The sequence below is a fragment of the Abramis brama genome (assembly GCF_963993115.1).
Source record: "Abramis brama genome assembly, chromosome: 9".
Classification (NCBI taxonomy): Eukaryota; Metazoa; Chordata; class Actinopteri; order Cypriniformes; family Leuciscidae; genus Abramis; species Abramis brama.
In genome coordinates, this window is record NC_139971.1 from 12809575 (window position 1) to 12826029 (window position 16455).

Below are 16455 nucleotides of genomic sequence, written 5' to 3' on the forward strand. Positions count from 1 at the left end.
TTGACAGGACCATTGGCCCTAAGGCAAGGCTAGACAACACAGGACACAGATCTAAAATTGCTAGTACCTCGGAAAAGAGTATGAGAGTGATTTAATTTATAATGAGTTACTTCTACATTATCAGTGGCCATTTATTTTTTTTGCTAAAATAGCCACCATTAGATAAGTATTTAAACAGAACTATTGATTGAGTTCTCCTGTATACTTGACAATAACTTGTTAGCTGCTTTTCCTTTATAAAAGTATGTAAAGCCGTTTTGTAAAGAACAGAGGTGTAAAGTCCAGGTTCAGAAAGTAAAAGTCCTCCTCAGTATTTTGTTCCAATCACCTGGATTTACTAATTAGCACAGTTTTTCAGTCAGGAGGCAAGGCAAGTTTATTTATATAGCACATTTCATACACAATGGTAATTCAAAGTGCTTTACATTAGGGCTGGGGTAAACGATTATTTATTAAACGATTAGTCGGGCGATTATTTTATCGATTAGTCGACTAATCTAACGACTAATTTGAATTAATTATCCTGTCTGTTATTCGCATATCTCTGTCGAACCGTTACTCCGATGGTTTTCAAACTCGATAGCTGTCTGGGCACGAGTAAGTGCAGTGCCAAGTTTGACGTTGTTTGGATGAGAAATGCAAAAGATATTGTTAAATATATCAGTAAAAGAAGCACTTAGAAGGTTGTGGTTTAAAAAATAAACATTCTGACATAAACACACTGTCAGCTACAGTGTTTACTTCTGAATAATATAGTATAAACGTGATAAATCCATTTTGATTAATTTGAGTTTTCTTTATCAAGAAAGTGGCAAGATGAAAACCACTATTTCTGTTTCAAACTTTCACATAGCATCTTTAGGTTATAATAACATAATTCAAATCCAGATTTTGATTTTCAAAGATTTATTATAAAAACAGATAATTTTTTCCCAAAAATGCAATAAATTCATGACACGTTTTTAAAAAAAATGCAATTAATCCATTGAATCAATATAAAAGTTATTTTTCATATTGAAACTGTTGAAAATACACAACAAAGTAAGTTGATCCACATGGCAGCCTCTGAACTCGGTCAATACTAACGTTAATCTTATATTTAGCACGTACTGGACTAAACATAGGTTACATTCAATCAGCCATCGCTAAGAAATACCTTCTGAAATTTTTTGACGGCGATCAACTGTAAAATGGCTTGGTCCTGCTCGGTTTTCGTTTACTTTGAGTACAAGAATTGAAAGTTTTTTAAAAGATCCCCTGGGGTTAACGTGTCAGCATTCGACATAAGTTTGACGCTGTCGTGTGAGAACAAGCAACAGTCGGCATTTCTCTTCCTCCCGCGTGCCTAATCTTGTTAATCTCCTCACGTAAATGATTAGATTTCGATGGCTTACGTTTCTTCCCTACGGCATAATCCACCACAGGTTCATCAATGCCGTCAAATGTATTATTTTTTTTGTTTGTTTGTTGATCAAAAAGTGCAAAGTAGATAAGGAAAACTAGGATGGCGGGTGTATTCAAAGCGCCACCGTTACTGTTTACAATGCGTGGAATGGTGCGCTGTGATTGGTTGAGCGGATTTATCACATTCTGCAGAGAAAGGAGACTGGCGTTTGTCGCGGTTTGGAAAGAAAGGGAGAAAACATGACAGAATAACACGGCGGGCGGTGTGTGTCAGTGTGTGGCGAGCTGTACCTCCAGAAATGGTACAAAAAAAAATAAATAAACAAAGAAGCGTCGACGCAAAAATTACGTCGACACGTCGACGTCATCGACGCACCGCTACAGCACTACTTTACATAGAATAAATTAAAATAATCAAAAGAAATAAGAATAATTAAAACAGTTTAGAATAAAAAAGAAAAGAAAATACCGTACAAATAGTCGGATGAACAGTGGCACAGTGCTCATTCAGTAAATGCATAGCTAAACAGATGTGTTTTGAGTCTGGATTTGAATGTGACTATTGTAGGAGCACATCTGATCTCTTCTGGAAGCTGGTTCCAGCTGCGGCTGGCATAATAGCTAAAAGCGGACTCACCATGCTTAGAGTGAACCCTGAACGTTAAAATGAAACTGAAACAGTAATGGGTTCACCTCTCTCATTCAACAATAACCCAAATGTATCTATATTTGCTATGTAACATTTGGTTGTTAAACTATTATTCATCATGTAAAGAAGACTTTGTACTTCACTTGTGTTTCAATATCGACGTAAAACAGCATTCTTCACACGCACAAAATGTGGTTGGGCACTGGGGGCGTGGATTTTACAGAGGGCCATTTAAATTGAGCAGTGTAACCTTTATGTTTGGTTGACTGCATTTTAGTTTGATGATGAATGGCTAAAATGTCAAGTTAGAAACTCTAGAACTGATATGTTATGCAAGCACGCGTGAGGCACCTGCGTGATCAGTTGGATTTAATTAAACAAATACAATGTGTTAGAGTATCACAAAAACAAGTATAGCTTATACTACTTGTTGCAGTTTTTCGCTTTTGTTAATCTGTTACTTATTTAATAAAATATATTTTGTGTAGTCCTATTTATTTTATTCCTTTTATATACTTAATTCCTGTTTTTCTCGGTTCACTGAAGCTCTGTAGGTGCATGATGTGACAATGTGTGAATCCTCATGTTTTGTTGTTTATGCTGCTATTTGCGCAAATAAAGTAAAAAAACAAACAAACAATTGTGCCATTTTTAATGGGTCACAAACTCCCATTAATTCTAATGTAATTTAATTTTAATTTGACATTCTAATCTTAATGGTTAATTATGACTAATGAGCTTCGCTTGTCGGTCAAGAAAATAATCTAAATGAACAAAATGCTCTCATTACAGTTCTCCACCAGATTTACTATGCTGCATGTAAATTCATGCTAGCTCAAAACTTGTGTACACAAGCTGAGACCTGACGTGAGATTTGATCGCAGCTACCGCTCACATATTGATAAATGGCACATTTTGTATGGAAATGACTGTACTCCCAATTTTCTGTTGTACGTTCATTTTGTAAATTAGGCCATTGTGTTTTTGTCCTTTGTCTTTATCCTTTCTGTTTAGTGGTCTCCATGTTCTAGTTAATTTCCTTAGTAAATATTTATTGTCACCAGTGTCTCGTTTAGATTCTTTGTTGATTCTGTGTATATTCTCTGTGTTCTATTCGGTTAATTGTTGGTATACATCTTTGTTCCAAGTGTGGTTCATGTGATTAGCGGCCGAGCACCGAAGGAGCGGAGGCACCTATTGTATCTGCTGGTGTTCTTATTAGGGGCCAAGCACCGAAGGTGCGTAGGCACCTATTGTATCCATTTTATTTGATATTCTTTTTTATTATGTGTGGCGGAAGTCGACCGTGATGGGCTGCCGTCTTTACTTTCGTTTTTGTATTTGTTTATTTATTTTTAAGTCTTTGAATGTTCGCCGGTTCCTGCCTCCTTCTTCCCACAACAACAAACTGCGTTACAATATATATATATATATATATATATGTGAGATCGAAGGATAAGCCAGCTATCACTGAATGACAAAGTCTTAAAATATATTCCTCACAAAAAATATAATGTGACCTAGGATTACAATTTACGAATCTGAATATAGCACATGAGTCATATGGACCACTGCTATGATACTTTTATGGTTTCATTTTTGTAGCCACAGTGTGGACATGTTACAAACAAACTGAAAAAAAGTAAATAATGTAATAAAAGTTATAATTTCAAAATTTGAAAGATTAAACTTGGGGTAAGAATGACACTAGAATGAAAAAGCACCAGAATAATGTTTTAAAACAGAACAAAAGTGAAGTTTTGATTTTGCTGTTTCGATGAAGTTTAGTGTAAAGTGGTTTTGTATTTGCCCCTTTTAAACTGGCTGGCCACAGAGATTGCCTAATGACTTATGAATCATGTCAGCACATGCCAGGTCAAAAAGTTTCAGTCACTTATGTTAGGTTTCTGCTTAGGGTGAACATTATGCGGACAGTGGAATCAACAACATTCACTATTTCGTTGTTCCTTATTGGTTTTTATTCCACATTTTGCACTTTATTCACCTTTGTCTACTAAGATGCCCTCAATATCAAAAATGGTGCATTCTCATCTGAAGGAGCATGTGATGAATGATCAGGCAATGCTCTCCAACAAGGTGCATGCATCTTCATTATTGGTGCTCGACCAGGTCTGTACACTTCTGTTCACATTGGGCATATACCCCGCTGTCACTGAGACAGTCTCTTGGAAATTGTTGACTAAGTGTGATGAAAAGATTAGGAAGTTTGACTATGGTGCAGTATTAATAATATCTCAAATATAATATAGGCTAATAATCGCATGTGTGGTTTTATTTGATAAATTCCATTCTGCAGATTAAAAAAAATAATAAAAATACACTAATAAATAAAAGAAAAATACACACACACACACACACACACACACAAATACTAATTGATATGTGTTTAAAGATTTAAACAAGATTTAAAGCACAGCTTTCCGAGATTAACAAGTTGGTTAATCATTTTTGCTGCTCACAATTTGCCTTATTAGAGATTACCTTACATTGCTTTATAAGGTTCTAACAAACACTGATTAACTGACCATTAATTATCTGTTTATCTGTTTCAGTTATCTGCAATATTCATCCTTTAAATTCATGTAATTGATCTTTGTTCCACCTCTGTATGGCATAGCTAATATACCAAGATATAACATATGCCAGGCTTTTCATTGGCTTTAAGATGTTCCAAACTAAAATCGCATCATGACAAGTTGCATACCAAGTATCACAAAGTAACTCTAGTTAGTGTTACTCCTGTAAAACCAAGGTTTTGCTGTATGAAAAGTGTACTTACTGGTTTTGTGGTAGACACTGATTCTTAGCTTCAGCTGTAAAACGACTGTTTAAAGGACCAAGAAACACATTACGTTTCGATCAGGCTGTGAGCATGCGCACTGTCTTCAGCACAGCACAAGCTCGTGGACATTGAGCTTCACAATTCAGTTCGCGCGTGTGTGTGTGTGAAGATTCAACCGGTGGCTTTTGTTTTTTGACTCCATTTGCGTCACGACTGGGCTTCACGTCAAGCAAGAACTTCACCGTGTCGAGTGAATTCTGGGAAAGGGAATAATAATAATATTAAAAAAACAAAACACTTTCCACGTTAAAAAGAGCTCGGTTTGTCAGCGAGAGCGAGATGCCGTCCGTGAGATGATGTTTCTCTGTGAGGGGATTGCGCTTTAGAAGCTCCACAATCCAGAAGGATGCTGGTGGGAAATGCCTGTCGACAGAGAGGACGAGATTTGTCAAAAAGCACTAGAACTCTTATCGGATCTTTGTTCTAAAGGGGAGGTTCAGAACGAAAACTGTTTGGATTTCATTTATTATTTTCGAGACCTTGCCAGGCCGAGGTATTCGGACTCAGGTAGGCGACACTTCTGTACAAAACGGTTGCATGCGCTTTTCCCCCTCAGCATCACGAACAAGGTTAATACACTAAAATACCATCTCAACTTCATATCCAGGCTATTTTTTTTTTCTTTTCTTTTTTTTCTTTCTTTCTTTTTCATTTGATTCAGTATTGACTTGTTGCTCAACAATTTATTACAAATCATCCCCCAGCGTGATCACGCTTGAGGAATGTCGACCACATTCATGTTATATCTTAGGCTACTTGACGTTATGTGTCGGTGTCTGTTGAGTTTGGTGTATAGAATCAAATACTTTTGTCAGAAATTCTAAAGAAATGCTAATGGAATTTCTCTCATGATTTGGAACGAATTATAAGGATAATTAAATAGCCTACGATTAATGTTCTAATAAATAAATCGTTTATATATATTATATATTTATTTATTTGCAGTTAATGCAGCAGGACCTTATTTCATTCTTACCTGATCTTTATAGGAATTCATAGCAAATCCCCCCCTGTTCCTTATGACATGGATGAATCACTGGGTGCCAAAAGGTTGTAGGTTTGATCCATGAACAATCACAATTGAGTCCTTAATCGAAACACTTGGCTCAGCTTTATCTTTATCCTTTTAAATAACTTAATACCGGTAATAATAATAATAATAGTAATAATAATAATTCTAAATGAGTAAACATGCCAAAACCGAAATTGAGTAATACCTCAGCAGAGTATACACACTTTGACTTGTAGCTATGAGAGATTATTGGAAATGTGGTGGTAGCATGATGAGCCCTTTAAAGCTTCACACCAATCCAGTCCTTATTAAAATCCATTCTCTTAATGCCATGTCCCTTGGGATAGCCTGACTCAACACACATTTACCACGTTTCATCAGTTTTTTTATTTTATTTTTATTGTTATTATTATTCTTTAGATAGCCTACTACATTATAGCTGAAGCCACATTGTCCAAGATGATAATTGTTGCATTTGATTCAAATGTGGCATCTGTTACTTCACATAATTTATTGTGTAGATGAACTAAGATTAAGACACAATGCACAGCACAGGGTGTGACTAAACATGTATTGGCTAAACTAAGGTCTTCTTTTTACAAAAAAAGAAAAAAAAAAGAAAAGAGAATGTTCTCTTAAAAAGACAGAATCCAACACGGAAGTGACTTAAACTGCAATTCATCGACTGGCCGCTAGAGACAGGCTCCAAAAGAGAGTTAGTCCCATTGACCCCCCATGTTAATACTGTATGCCCAACTTTACAGCAGAAAAAAAATGTTTACAGCGTGGTACAAAAAGTGGTTTTGGTCTATATAGTTAATTTTGCCCTTCATGACACCTGTGAGAGGGGTGATTTTTTTTATAACTCATCTGTTTAAATTATATTAAGTCTTAAAGTTATGCATAATTAGGGGCTTGAGTGTCAGGTGGATTGCCGCTGCTGTCACTACTAGCCGTTTGTTTGCTGTCTGTTAGCTGTCACGTCACCTCACCTAATCCCGTCTCTTTGCCCATTTTCGGTTATCTGGGAGTGACGCGTGGTGATGCGCTGCCAAGATGGCGATGGCCGGCTCCACCCACTTTGGCCTTCAGAAATGCTCTTCAGAAACCTACGGGTGACGTCATGGACACAACATCCATATGTTTTACAGTCTATGAAGTGTGCGGTAGAGGGCTAAGTTATTTACCAAAAATCTTCAATAGCTTGGATATCCATTTGACCAGTCTTGCAGCAAAAGTTTTTTTCTCCATGGGAGTTCAGGACATTTAGACCAAGTAGCTGTGTAAACTATAATTAAATAATCAGCAGCATGAAGCCAGAGTGAAAAGAAAGAGGCAAAACAATAATTATCTAGCATCTCACTGTGCCGGAATGGTCGCCTTTCTTTGAATGCCATGTTAACATTGTTATTTCATTTGGAGGATATAGAATTATTATTATTTATTTTTTTGGAAGAGACTTGATTACACAAGGGGCCCATATTAAATAGCAAGTGCAGTGTTTTTGTGATTTTGCAATGATTCAGTATGTTTAGAGCTCTCCCCCCCCCCCCCCCCTTCTTATGAAAATGCTATAGGCATAACTAACATTTGGTATTCTTCAGCTCGGTTTTTGGTTCAGCGAAAGGGCTGCAGCATGAAAGACCGCAGGCTGGAGTTCCATCGCTTTATTAACCTCTTATTGGAAATCCCATTTCATCTTCTCAATCCCACTTTGCAGAAAGCTGTGGAATGGGGTCAGATGATCTAGCATAACCGCTTTGGCATGTAACAAGATAGGAAGGGTGATTGACCGCCTAGTACTTTTATGATATTGCACTTTTTTAGGGGTTTAGGATCATTTTTCAAATGATCAAAACCTGCAAGTATAATGTTACATGTGTTAAGTAACTGCAAACAGCATTTTTAAAATGTATAGATATGTTTGCTGCATTATTATTATTTAAAACCTAAAAAAAATAATAACACAAATGCTTTCGTACAGGCAGCTGCAGTGCAGTGGGAATCTCAGCTATAGAGCTCTTTGAAGCTCTTTGTGTGTTGGAATGTTTCTATGGGTTACTAGATATGAGCCATTGTGGAGCTTTCACTTTGAAGTGTAACTGACACATTCAGTTGACTGAAATGACTTAGGCTGCTTTAGAGGACTCTGCTCAACAGGGACAGCTCAAATCAAATAGAGTGTGGCAGCTGCTGTTTCTGCTGCGATATAAAAGAAGAGGAAGGGGGAAAAACAAAAAAGCATTAAGGTCCAGGTGTATCATTATCTAGTTGCCATACAAATGCCATGGTTCCATAATGCAACATTTTAATTGAGCTAAAATAGTTTCAAAATGTATACAGGTTCTTTATTATTATTATTATTATTATTATTATTATTATTATTATTATTCCATGGGTTCTCTGTGGGATATTATGATGTAATGATGGCATGAAACATAATTACAAACTATTAATATCAATATATATATAAAAAAAATAATAATGAAAAAACAAACAAAAAAACAAGAGTAAAATAGCACTATTTGTTTGTCACTTTAAAATAATGGTCAATCATTAACAGGTGTAACTATGCAAATGAGTAGTACTACATTTACACTTCCTACTACTATTATATATAAATCTACTAATCGGTTAGTAATAGCAAATTTAGGACTGAGACAGTTCTGTATTAGGTAATAATTACTATTTGAGATCATTTCTGAATGAGATCATACTCATTAACAATTAGTATATTAATAACTATGACCAATTATGACGAATTACCAATTAATTACTATTCACAACATTAACGTGTCTGGGCCATGATCAATTATCTCTTTTACTCTGAACATGGCCATTGCTCACATTTCAGTCACATGTTAATGTTGTAATTGATAATTAATATTGGTAAACCTTTATAATTCTTTTTTTCCATAATAGTTAGTAGTAATAGCTGAAGGGTTAATGTAGTACTACTCATTTGTCCGGCATTACTTTCTAGTTATCTATTAATGACTCTCTATTATTCTAAATTGTGAACTGTTTTTCCTTCAATAAATATGTAATTTGGTGATTTAAATAGCACAGATGACAAGACAGGCCCAGTGCTACTGGATTGCTGACACGGGTAACTGATAATACATGTTTTCTTGATAATTTATTAAACCTCTATTTTATTTAAGATTATATTTTGGGCACAACGTTTGACACATTTAACCTTAAAATACACATAAATATATCTGTAATGCGCTGATCCAAGGAAGACAAAGACGATGATAAAGAAAGAATAACAGACAAACATGCGTGACAGTGTGCCAATGCACAGACAACAATCGACAAAGACCATAACAGAGGCAGGAACTTAAATACACAGAGACAATTAACTAAAAGACGAACAGCTGTGATGATTAGTGTCCACGGTGAATTATATAGTGGCAGGAAAACAAAAGAAAAATAAACACGTGATGAATGAAAACAAATTAGAGTCAGAACTAAAAAGGAACATAACGTGACAATATCATACTATGACACTAAGAACTGTACTGTAACTGAACAGTACTGTAAAGTACTGGTAATTAATGTTTTCTTCTTTCAACATGTTCAACATTGCTTTTTAACTGGATAATCTGTTTCTTCGAAATATTAAGACTGCCCTGGTTGTGCATTTTGAACTGTAGCAAATATAGCTTGCTATTTAAAAGTACATTTTATTTTCTATATAAATCCACGGTACAATGTCATAAAAGCATTTTAATAATACTGTTTTTGTTCATGATTTGTAATTTCATTAGATAATGTCCTTTTCTCCACAATCATTCCAAAACAGGTTTAAGAAAGTTACACCCAGGTATTTTGATCAACTGTTCATCGCAGATATTGGCTGTCTCAGAATTATCTTAAATACTCAGTATTCGATATAAGATATTTATGGTAGGAAACAACCAGACAGCTTTTTAATGGGAATAAGACAGACAGCATGGTATATGCCCCATTTTCTTCAACATTTGGAACCCATGATCAGATTTCCCAGGTTCCTCATGTACCTGACGGTCAAACCACTAATAAATGTGGAACAAGTAGCAAGAGACCCATTAAAGATTATTATTGTATGCCACCAGTAAAAATACATTATGTGGAGTATCTGTTTTCCAGCCAGAGCATCATTTCATAGAAGGAGACTCACAGCAGTAGTGGGTTTCTTAGTATTCCTCAATCAATCCATTATAAACAATATGCTAATATAAATCTTAATGTAATCACAGACAGACTCGATGGTGAGATGAGATCTCCGTGTGGAGCATACTGGCTGTTGTCAGACTCCTTGTGCATACAAAAATCGCACTGGATTATTACAATTAAAGGCTGGCAAAAGCAATGTTTGTAAATGTAAACTGATATTTCCTACTGACACACTACAGCAAAATATATAAGCAATTGGCTTAAAGGGGACCTATTATGCCCCTTTTCACAAGATGTAAAATAAGTCTCTGATGTCCCCAGAGTGTGTATGTGAAGTTTTACCCAACATACCCAACAAATCATTTTTTACAGCATGTTTAAATTGTCACATTTTGGTGCTCAGAAAAACACGCTGTTTTAGTGTGTGCCATTTAAATGCGAATAAGCTGCTGCTGCACGGCACAGGGGGCGGAGCTTCATGAGTTTCGTGCTCAGTCTCAGGACAATTTCATCTCAGAATGATGATAATATCAGAAACTCTCAGTAACGGTGTTCATTTCGACCCAGAGTCTGACAATAATGCTTACAGAGTCAGAGTGCTGTATGGAGATGGAACAGGTATAGTTTAGTTTAATTACGGTTATAACGTATTTGTCATCTGCTTGTATGTATCCACTATTAATAGCCTACAAGTCTGCTGTTTTGGACTTGATTGTTGGACTGTATTCGGAAAATATACTATTGAGTTTACATCAAAAATAAAGTTTGTACATCACACAAAAGATGAAGCGTCAGTTTTACTCCAGAAAATCACCGTAAGAGCTGAGTAAACATATATAAGAAGTGCGTAAGTACATAAAAATTTTATTTTATGAGCATTTTTTTTTTTTTTACAAAATAATTCCACCTCGTCTTCAGCGGCTGCCTCAGATTTCGGGAGTAAATAGAGAGAGCTATGTGGATTAATACATCCAGCCACACAACACCTACAACGCTTGGGAGACATTCTCGTCAGTGCAGCAATGGCGGATGTGTGCAACTCGCTGTGAACTCGATCAGGGCGGGTCTATGTTAAAACGGCAGTGTCTGTCAACACTCGTGGGCAGGGCCTGTGGCTTTAGTGACGTTACTAAAGCCGCATTCTGAAAACAGGTCGTTGGGAGACACTGCTTATGATTTATGGGGATTAATAAAAAAGGAGTGAGTGGATTTTTATCACTTTTGGGTGTTTGTGTACACACACTGCCAACACACATTTATGTCCAAACAGCATGCAAAAGTGAATTGTGCATAATTGGTCCCCTTTAAAACCATTTTGTGTGTGCATTTTGAAAGTGCCTAAGACGTTTGCACAGTACTGTGTGAGTGTGTGTGAGATATATATATATATATATATATATATATATATATATATATATATATATATATATACATATATACATACATATACACACACCTGTATGTATCACACCTCAAAAAATATTTTTTGCTTTTTCCTTTGTGATTGTGGGACTTGGAGCATTTGTTAAAGGGTTCTGTCAGGGCCGTAGCTAATGGGGTGAAAGCTGGGAAAATGTCTAGAAGCACTGTGAGGCCTGCAGCTGGAAACATACAGTACAGTATATTTATAATATATTAATCATATCTCTGGAATACTTAATTATGATTGGTCAGTCATGACATTGATCAGTCAAATATTTCTGGATAATGACCAAAAGCAGTCTGCTTTACATGTCCTTGTTCCCATGTCTGGGTGCTTTCCCCCCTGCCCTATACTCTAATGTGCATTTTGACTTATGACAATTACAAATATATTTATTTATTTTTTGCTGTGTAATTACTCTTTTGTCTACTTTCAATAAAATTATAAAATCTTTTTTTCAGATTGTGTCAGGGTGTTGTGGCCTAGAGAATAATATTTGGGGATTTATACACCCCTGAACTTCCTCAAGACAATTATTAAGGGGGCTTGACTGTCCAATTGGTGATCCTGTCCAAACTGTCCAACCCTTGGCTACACCACTATGGAGTTCATTAAACCAGTTTTGTCCATCCTAATTAAACATGTCATATGCTTTGAATGAACTGTGTGAGGGTTCCCTTTTTTACTGCTCACTGCTAATTAACTGAAGTTCCTGATTTTAATTAAAGTTAATGGATTTCATTAGAGTCACTGGTGGTTAAGGCCAATCATCACAGTGACAATATCCAATGTTTTAAATGGCAGTGGCTTAGAATAGGCATTCAGTTAGGTGTCTCGGGAATACAGTGTGCTGAATATGGTTAGTTTGATGTAGGAAGCTAGGGAGCTTTTTATTTTTTTTTGGAAATCGGAACAAGGAAACTGTATATACTGAAAGACATTACATATCAAAGTAAAGCAGGTGCTTTAAAGCAGGTGTTTTAAAGAATATTATATTGTAGTGTCTATATGAGAGGTTTGAGGAAAAGGTAGTTTGAGGTTTGAGGAAAATGACTGGAGACATGTAGCCTCTAACTTGAAGTCCATTAAATTATTCTTTGAATTTTGAGCTGCTACTCAAACATCTTCAGACTGAATGGCTGTGAACGAATGGAGCCAATTTGCTGTTTTTTTGATGATATACTTCATTTAATATTTGCAATTTCTGTCAGCATTTGCAAAATATATGATCCTAAGATTGTTTTTAAGAATTCAATGTTTCTCCTAAGCTCTACCTATGTGTTTAAAGCACATTTCCAATGAACCATAATCTATTGAAATCAGTGTTACTGGTATCTGTTATAGACTCCCATTGAAGCCTGTTGACTCTATGAGACGTTCAAAGAATTCACAGAGATTCATATAGATTAAAAATGCAAAACCAATAGTGTGAAAATGCTTTGTGATAATATTTAGTTTCATTTATTGAATATTGAACTGCACCAAGTGTGATATGTATTATATAATTTGATTTCTATTAAATGGCATTGTTGCACTTTTTATGGAATTTCAGTTGCCACTTAGACAATGCAGAAAATTATGTCCATTCTTTTGTGTACACATAGACTTTCTTATAACAGTGACAACTGCATTCTGCAACCAAATTCATTCTTGAAAAATGTTGGTAGTGACAAACAAATTTGTATTAAAGGATTAGTTCACCCCAAAATGAAAATTTCCTAATAATTTACTCACCCCAATGCCATCCAAGATATCCATGTCATTCTTTCCTCAGTGGGAGAGAAATTATGTTTTTTGAGGAAAACATTTCTGGATTTTTCTTCTAACAATGGACTTCATTGGTTACCATCGTTTTTAAGTCCAAATCAATGCAGTTTCAAAAGTCTTTGAAGTGTTTAAACGGGCTGTACGCGAACACAGCTGAAGAAGAGGTTGTTATCTAGCGAAACGATAGGTCATTTAAAAAAAATATATAATTTATAGACTTTTTACCTTCAATAGTTCGGATTGAGCTGATCAACAAACGGACAGGGAACTACGTCATCACGTTGAAAGGTCACGCCGGCGTTTGTTTACAATGCGACCGTACGTAGGAGGATAGTTCAAATAGTATTGTTTGCTATTATATATATAGTAATAGTATTCAGTGAATATGAATATGAATAGTATATGAATAACGTCTCCGGTTACTTAACTGTAACCTTGTTCCCTGAGAAAGCGGAACGAGATGCTGCGCTGCTCAGCGCATTGGGAACATATTTTATCGTGACCAGCTGTGAATATTGTGTATAACACGTCAATGAAATTGACCCGGAGGTAATATAGCCTCGGTCGGTGACGTCATCAGCGCGCCCCCGCGACACGAGGCTATAAGTAGAAGAGCCACAGGTGCATCGTCAGGATATTTTGTCTGAAGAGCAGTCCTGGGACATCTTCAGCACGGCAAAGTAGCGCAGCATCTCGTTCCGCTTTCTCAGGGAACAAGGTTACAGTTAAGTAACCGGAGACGTTCCCTTTCAAAAGCTACAATCGATGCTGCGCTGCTCAGCGCATTGGGAACGAGAATACCCACGCCGCCATGCTTGAACATGTCTGGACCCCCACGGTTGTGCAGGTGTGTTTCACAAGAACGCAAGAAGGCCTAGACATTAGCTTGTGATGTCGACTCAAGGACATGAGAGCCCGGAGTGGCATGAACATCCAAACTATAAAATCTTATGAATGTGTGCGGAGAGGACCAACCTGCCGCATCACAAACAAACTAGGGGCAAGGGGCACCTCTTGCCAAAGCAGCAGAGGAGGCGACCCCTCTGGTGAAGTGAGCCCTTAGACCCGTTGGCGAAACTTAGCCGCGCGCCTCATAGGCAAGAGCAATAGCATCCCTGACCCAATGTGACATGGTCTGCTTAGTGGCAGCAGCCATCGGTTGTGGCCCCCATAACAGGCAAAAAGTCGCTCTGACTTATGCCACTGGCTAGTGCGGTGGACGTAGGCCTGAAGAGCACGGACTGGACATAGTCTATGAGATCTCTCCTGTTACGGCGTCGTGAACGGCGGAGAGCAGAAGGCCTCAAGAGTGACAGGATGTACAGTCGAAAAAGGCACCTTAGGCAGGTAATCAGGATGAGGATGCAAAATCACTTTCACCATTCCTGGGGCAAAGTCCAAGCAGGATGGCGAGATCGACAGAGCCTGCATATCCCCAATTCCTTTCAAAGAAGTTATTGCCATAAGAAAAAAACATCTTTAGAGTCAGAAGTTTGTCAGACGCTGATTCTAGAGTTTCAAAAGGAGTCTCAACCAGACCCTTCTAGGACTACTGCTAAGTCCCATGATGGGATATTGTTTTTTACGGGAGGCCTCAGTCGTCTGGCACAAATGAAACAAGCGAGCAGAGGATGTCTCCCGAGTGGCACCCTGTAAACCAAGGCGTGGCAAGCCAAAAGAGCGGCCAAATAAACCTTGAGAGTGGCGGGGCATGTGCCTGTTGTTAATTTTTCCTGCAGAAAATCCAGAACTGAAGCAATCTGGCAGTTGACCGGATCTGCATTATGTACAACACCTTTCAAAGACACTCCATTTGTTGGCATAACTCTTTCTAGTGGAAGAATCCCTAGCACTTAGAATGGTCTCAATAACGTCAGGCGAAAGCCCAGTGTCCCTCAGTTGGTACCCATCAGGGGCCAAACATGAAGGTTCCAGAGGTTGGGCCTGGGATGGAATATCGTGGCCTCCGTCTGAAACAGAAAGTCCCTCCTCTCCGGAATCGTCCATGGCGAGCCGTTGAGGAGAGATATTATCTCGGAGAACCAAACTCTGGCTAGAACTCCTGGGAGCATAGAAACTGGAGGAAACGCATACAGGCACATTCTGGGCCATGTGTGCGCCATCGCATCCAGACCCAGGGGCTGGGTGACTCAGAGAGAAGTAGAGGGAACATTGCGCTTTCTGATAAGAGGCGAAGAGGTCTACCACCACTTCGTAAAATCTGGTCCAAATCTGTTTGACTACTTCTGGGTGGAGTTTCCATTCCCCTATCGGTAGTTTCTGTCTGGACAGTAAATCCGCTCCCACATTCAGGTGCCCTGAAATGTACACTGCCCTGAGTGACAGGAACTTTTACTGGGCCCAGAGAAAGATCTGCCTCGCTATTCTGTTCAGATTGCGTGAGCACAAACCTCCCTGGTGATTTATGTAAGAGACTGCCACTGTGCCGCACTAGGACATGACAGTCTCTCAACTGAGGGAGAAAGTATTTCAGGGCCAGAAATACAGTCATCAGCTTGAGGCAGTTGATGTGCCAATTGAGCTGATGACCCTCCCAAGTCGGACCCAAAGCAAGGAACCGGGGTCTGAACCACATAGAAAGGGAACGAAGCCGCAGTGCGTAACCCTTACCATAAACATGGATTTTAGAAAGTGCACGAAGCGTTCAGCGCGTGACTCACCATAAACATGGATTTTAGAAAGGACATGAAGCACTCAGCGAGTGTTCTTGCCTTTATTTGCCCTTGGGGATTGTAGTTGAAATCCCCTGTTTTGAGCCACAACTGACATGGTCTCATGCGCAAAAGGCCCAGAGGAATCATTGTGGACGCAGCTGCCTATGTAATGTCCTGACCTAGCTAGATGTTGCTTAGGGTGTTAAAATTGGTCCTGACACGAGCGGGAGACAATTATGCCAGATGGTGACAGAGTCCCATTTAACCCCAAACATGTTACCCTCAGGGTGGGAGAGAGTACGCCCTTGGCGTTGACCTCAGCCCCCTAGAGATAACATGGCTAGGTCGAATGGAAGGACCCAATATTGGTAAGCTTTGCCCCCAAAAGCAAACTTGGGAACCTCCTGTGTTGTGGCAATATTCTATATGAAAATATACGTCCTTCAGATGGATCATGACAAATCAAACGTGATGTTGAGTTTACGACATGATCGTCTTTAC

General features: G+C 38.0%; 1 protein-coding gene across 1 annotated transcript in view; it reads left to right on the forward strand.

Annotated features, from left to right (window-relative positions):
* Window positions 1-5254: 5254 nt before the first annotated feature.
* Window positions 5255-16455, forward strand: part of syt9a (synaptotagmin IXa) — an 89304-nt gene continuing 78103 nt past the window's right edge. Inside the window, exon 1 of the mRNA XM_084124752.1 lies at window positions 5255-5423. Within this exon, the coding sequence (XP_083980878.1) occupies window positions 5276-5423 (148 nt within the window). The 5' untranslated portion in view covers window positions 5255-5275. The remainder of the gene's footprint in view (window positions 5424-16455) is intronic.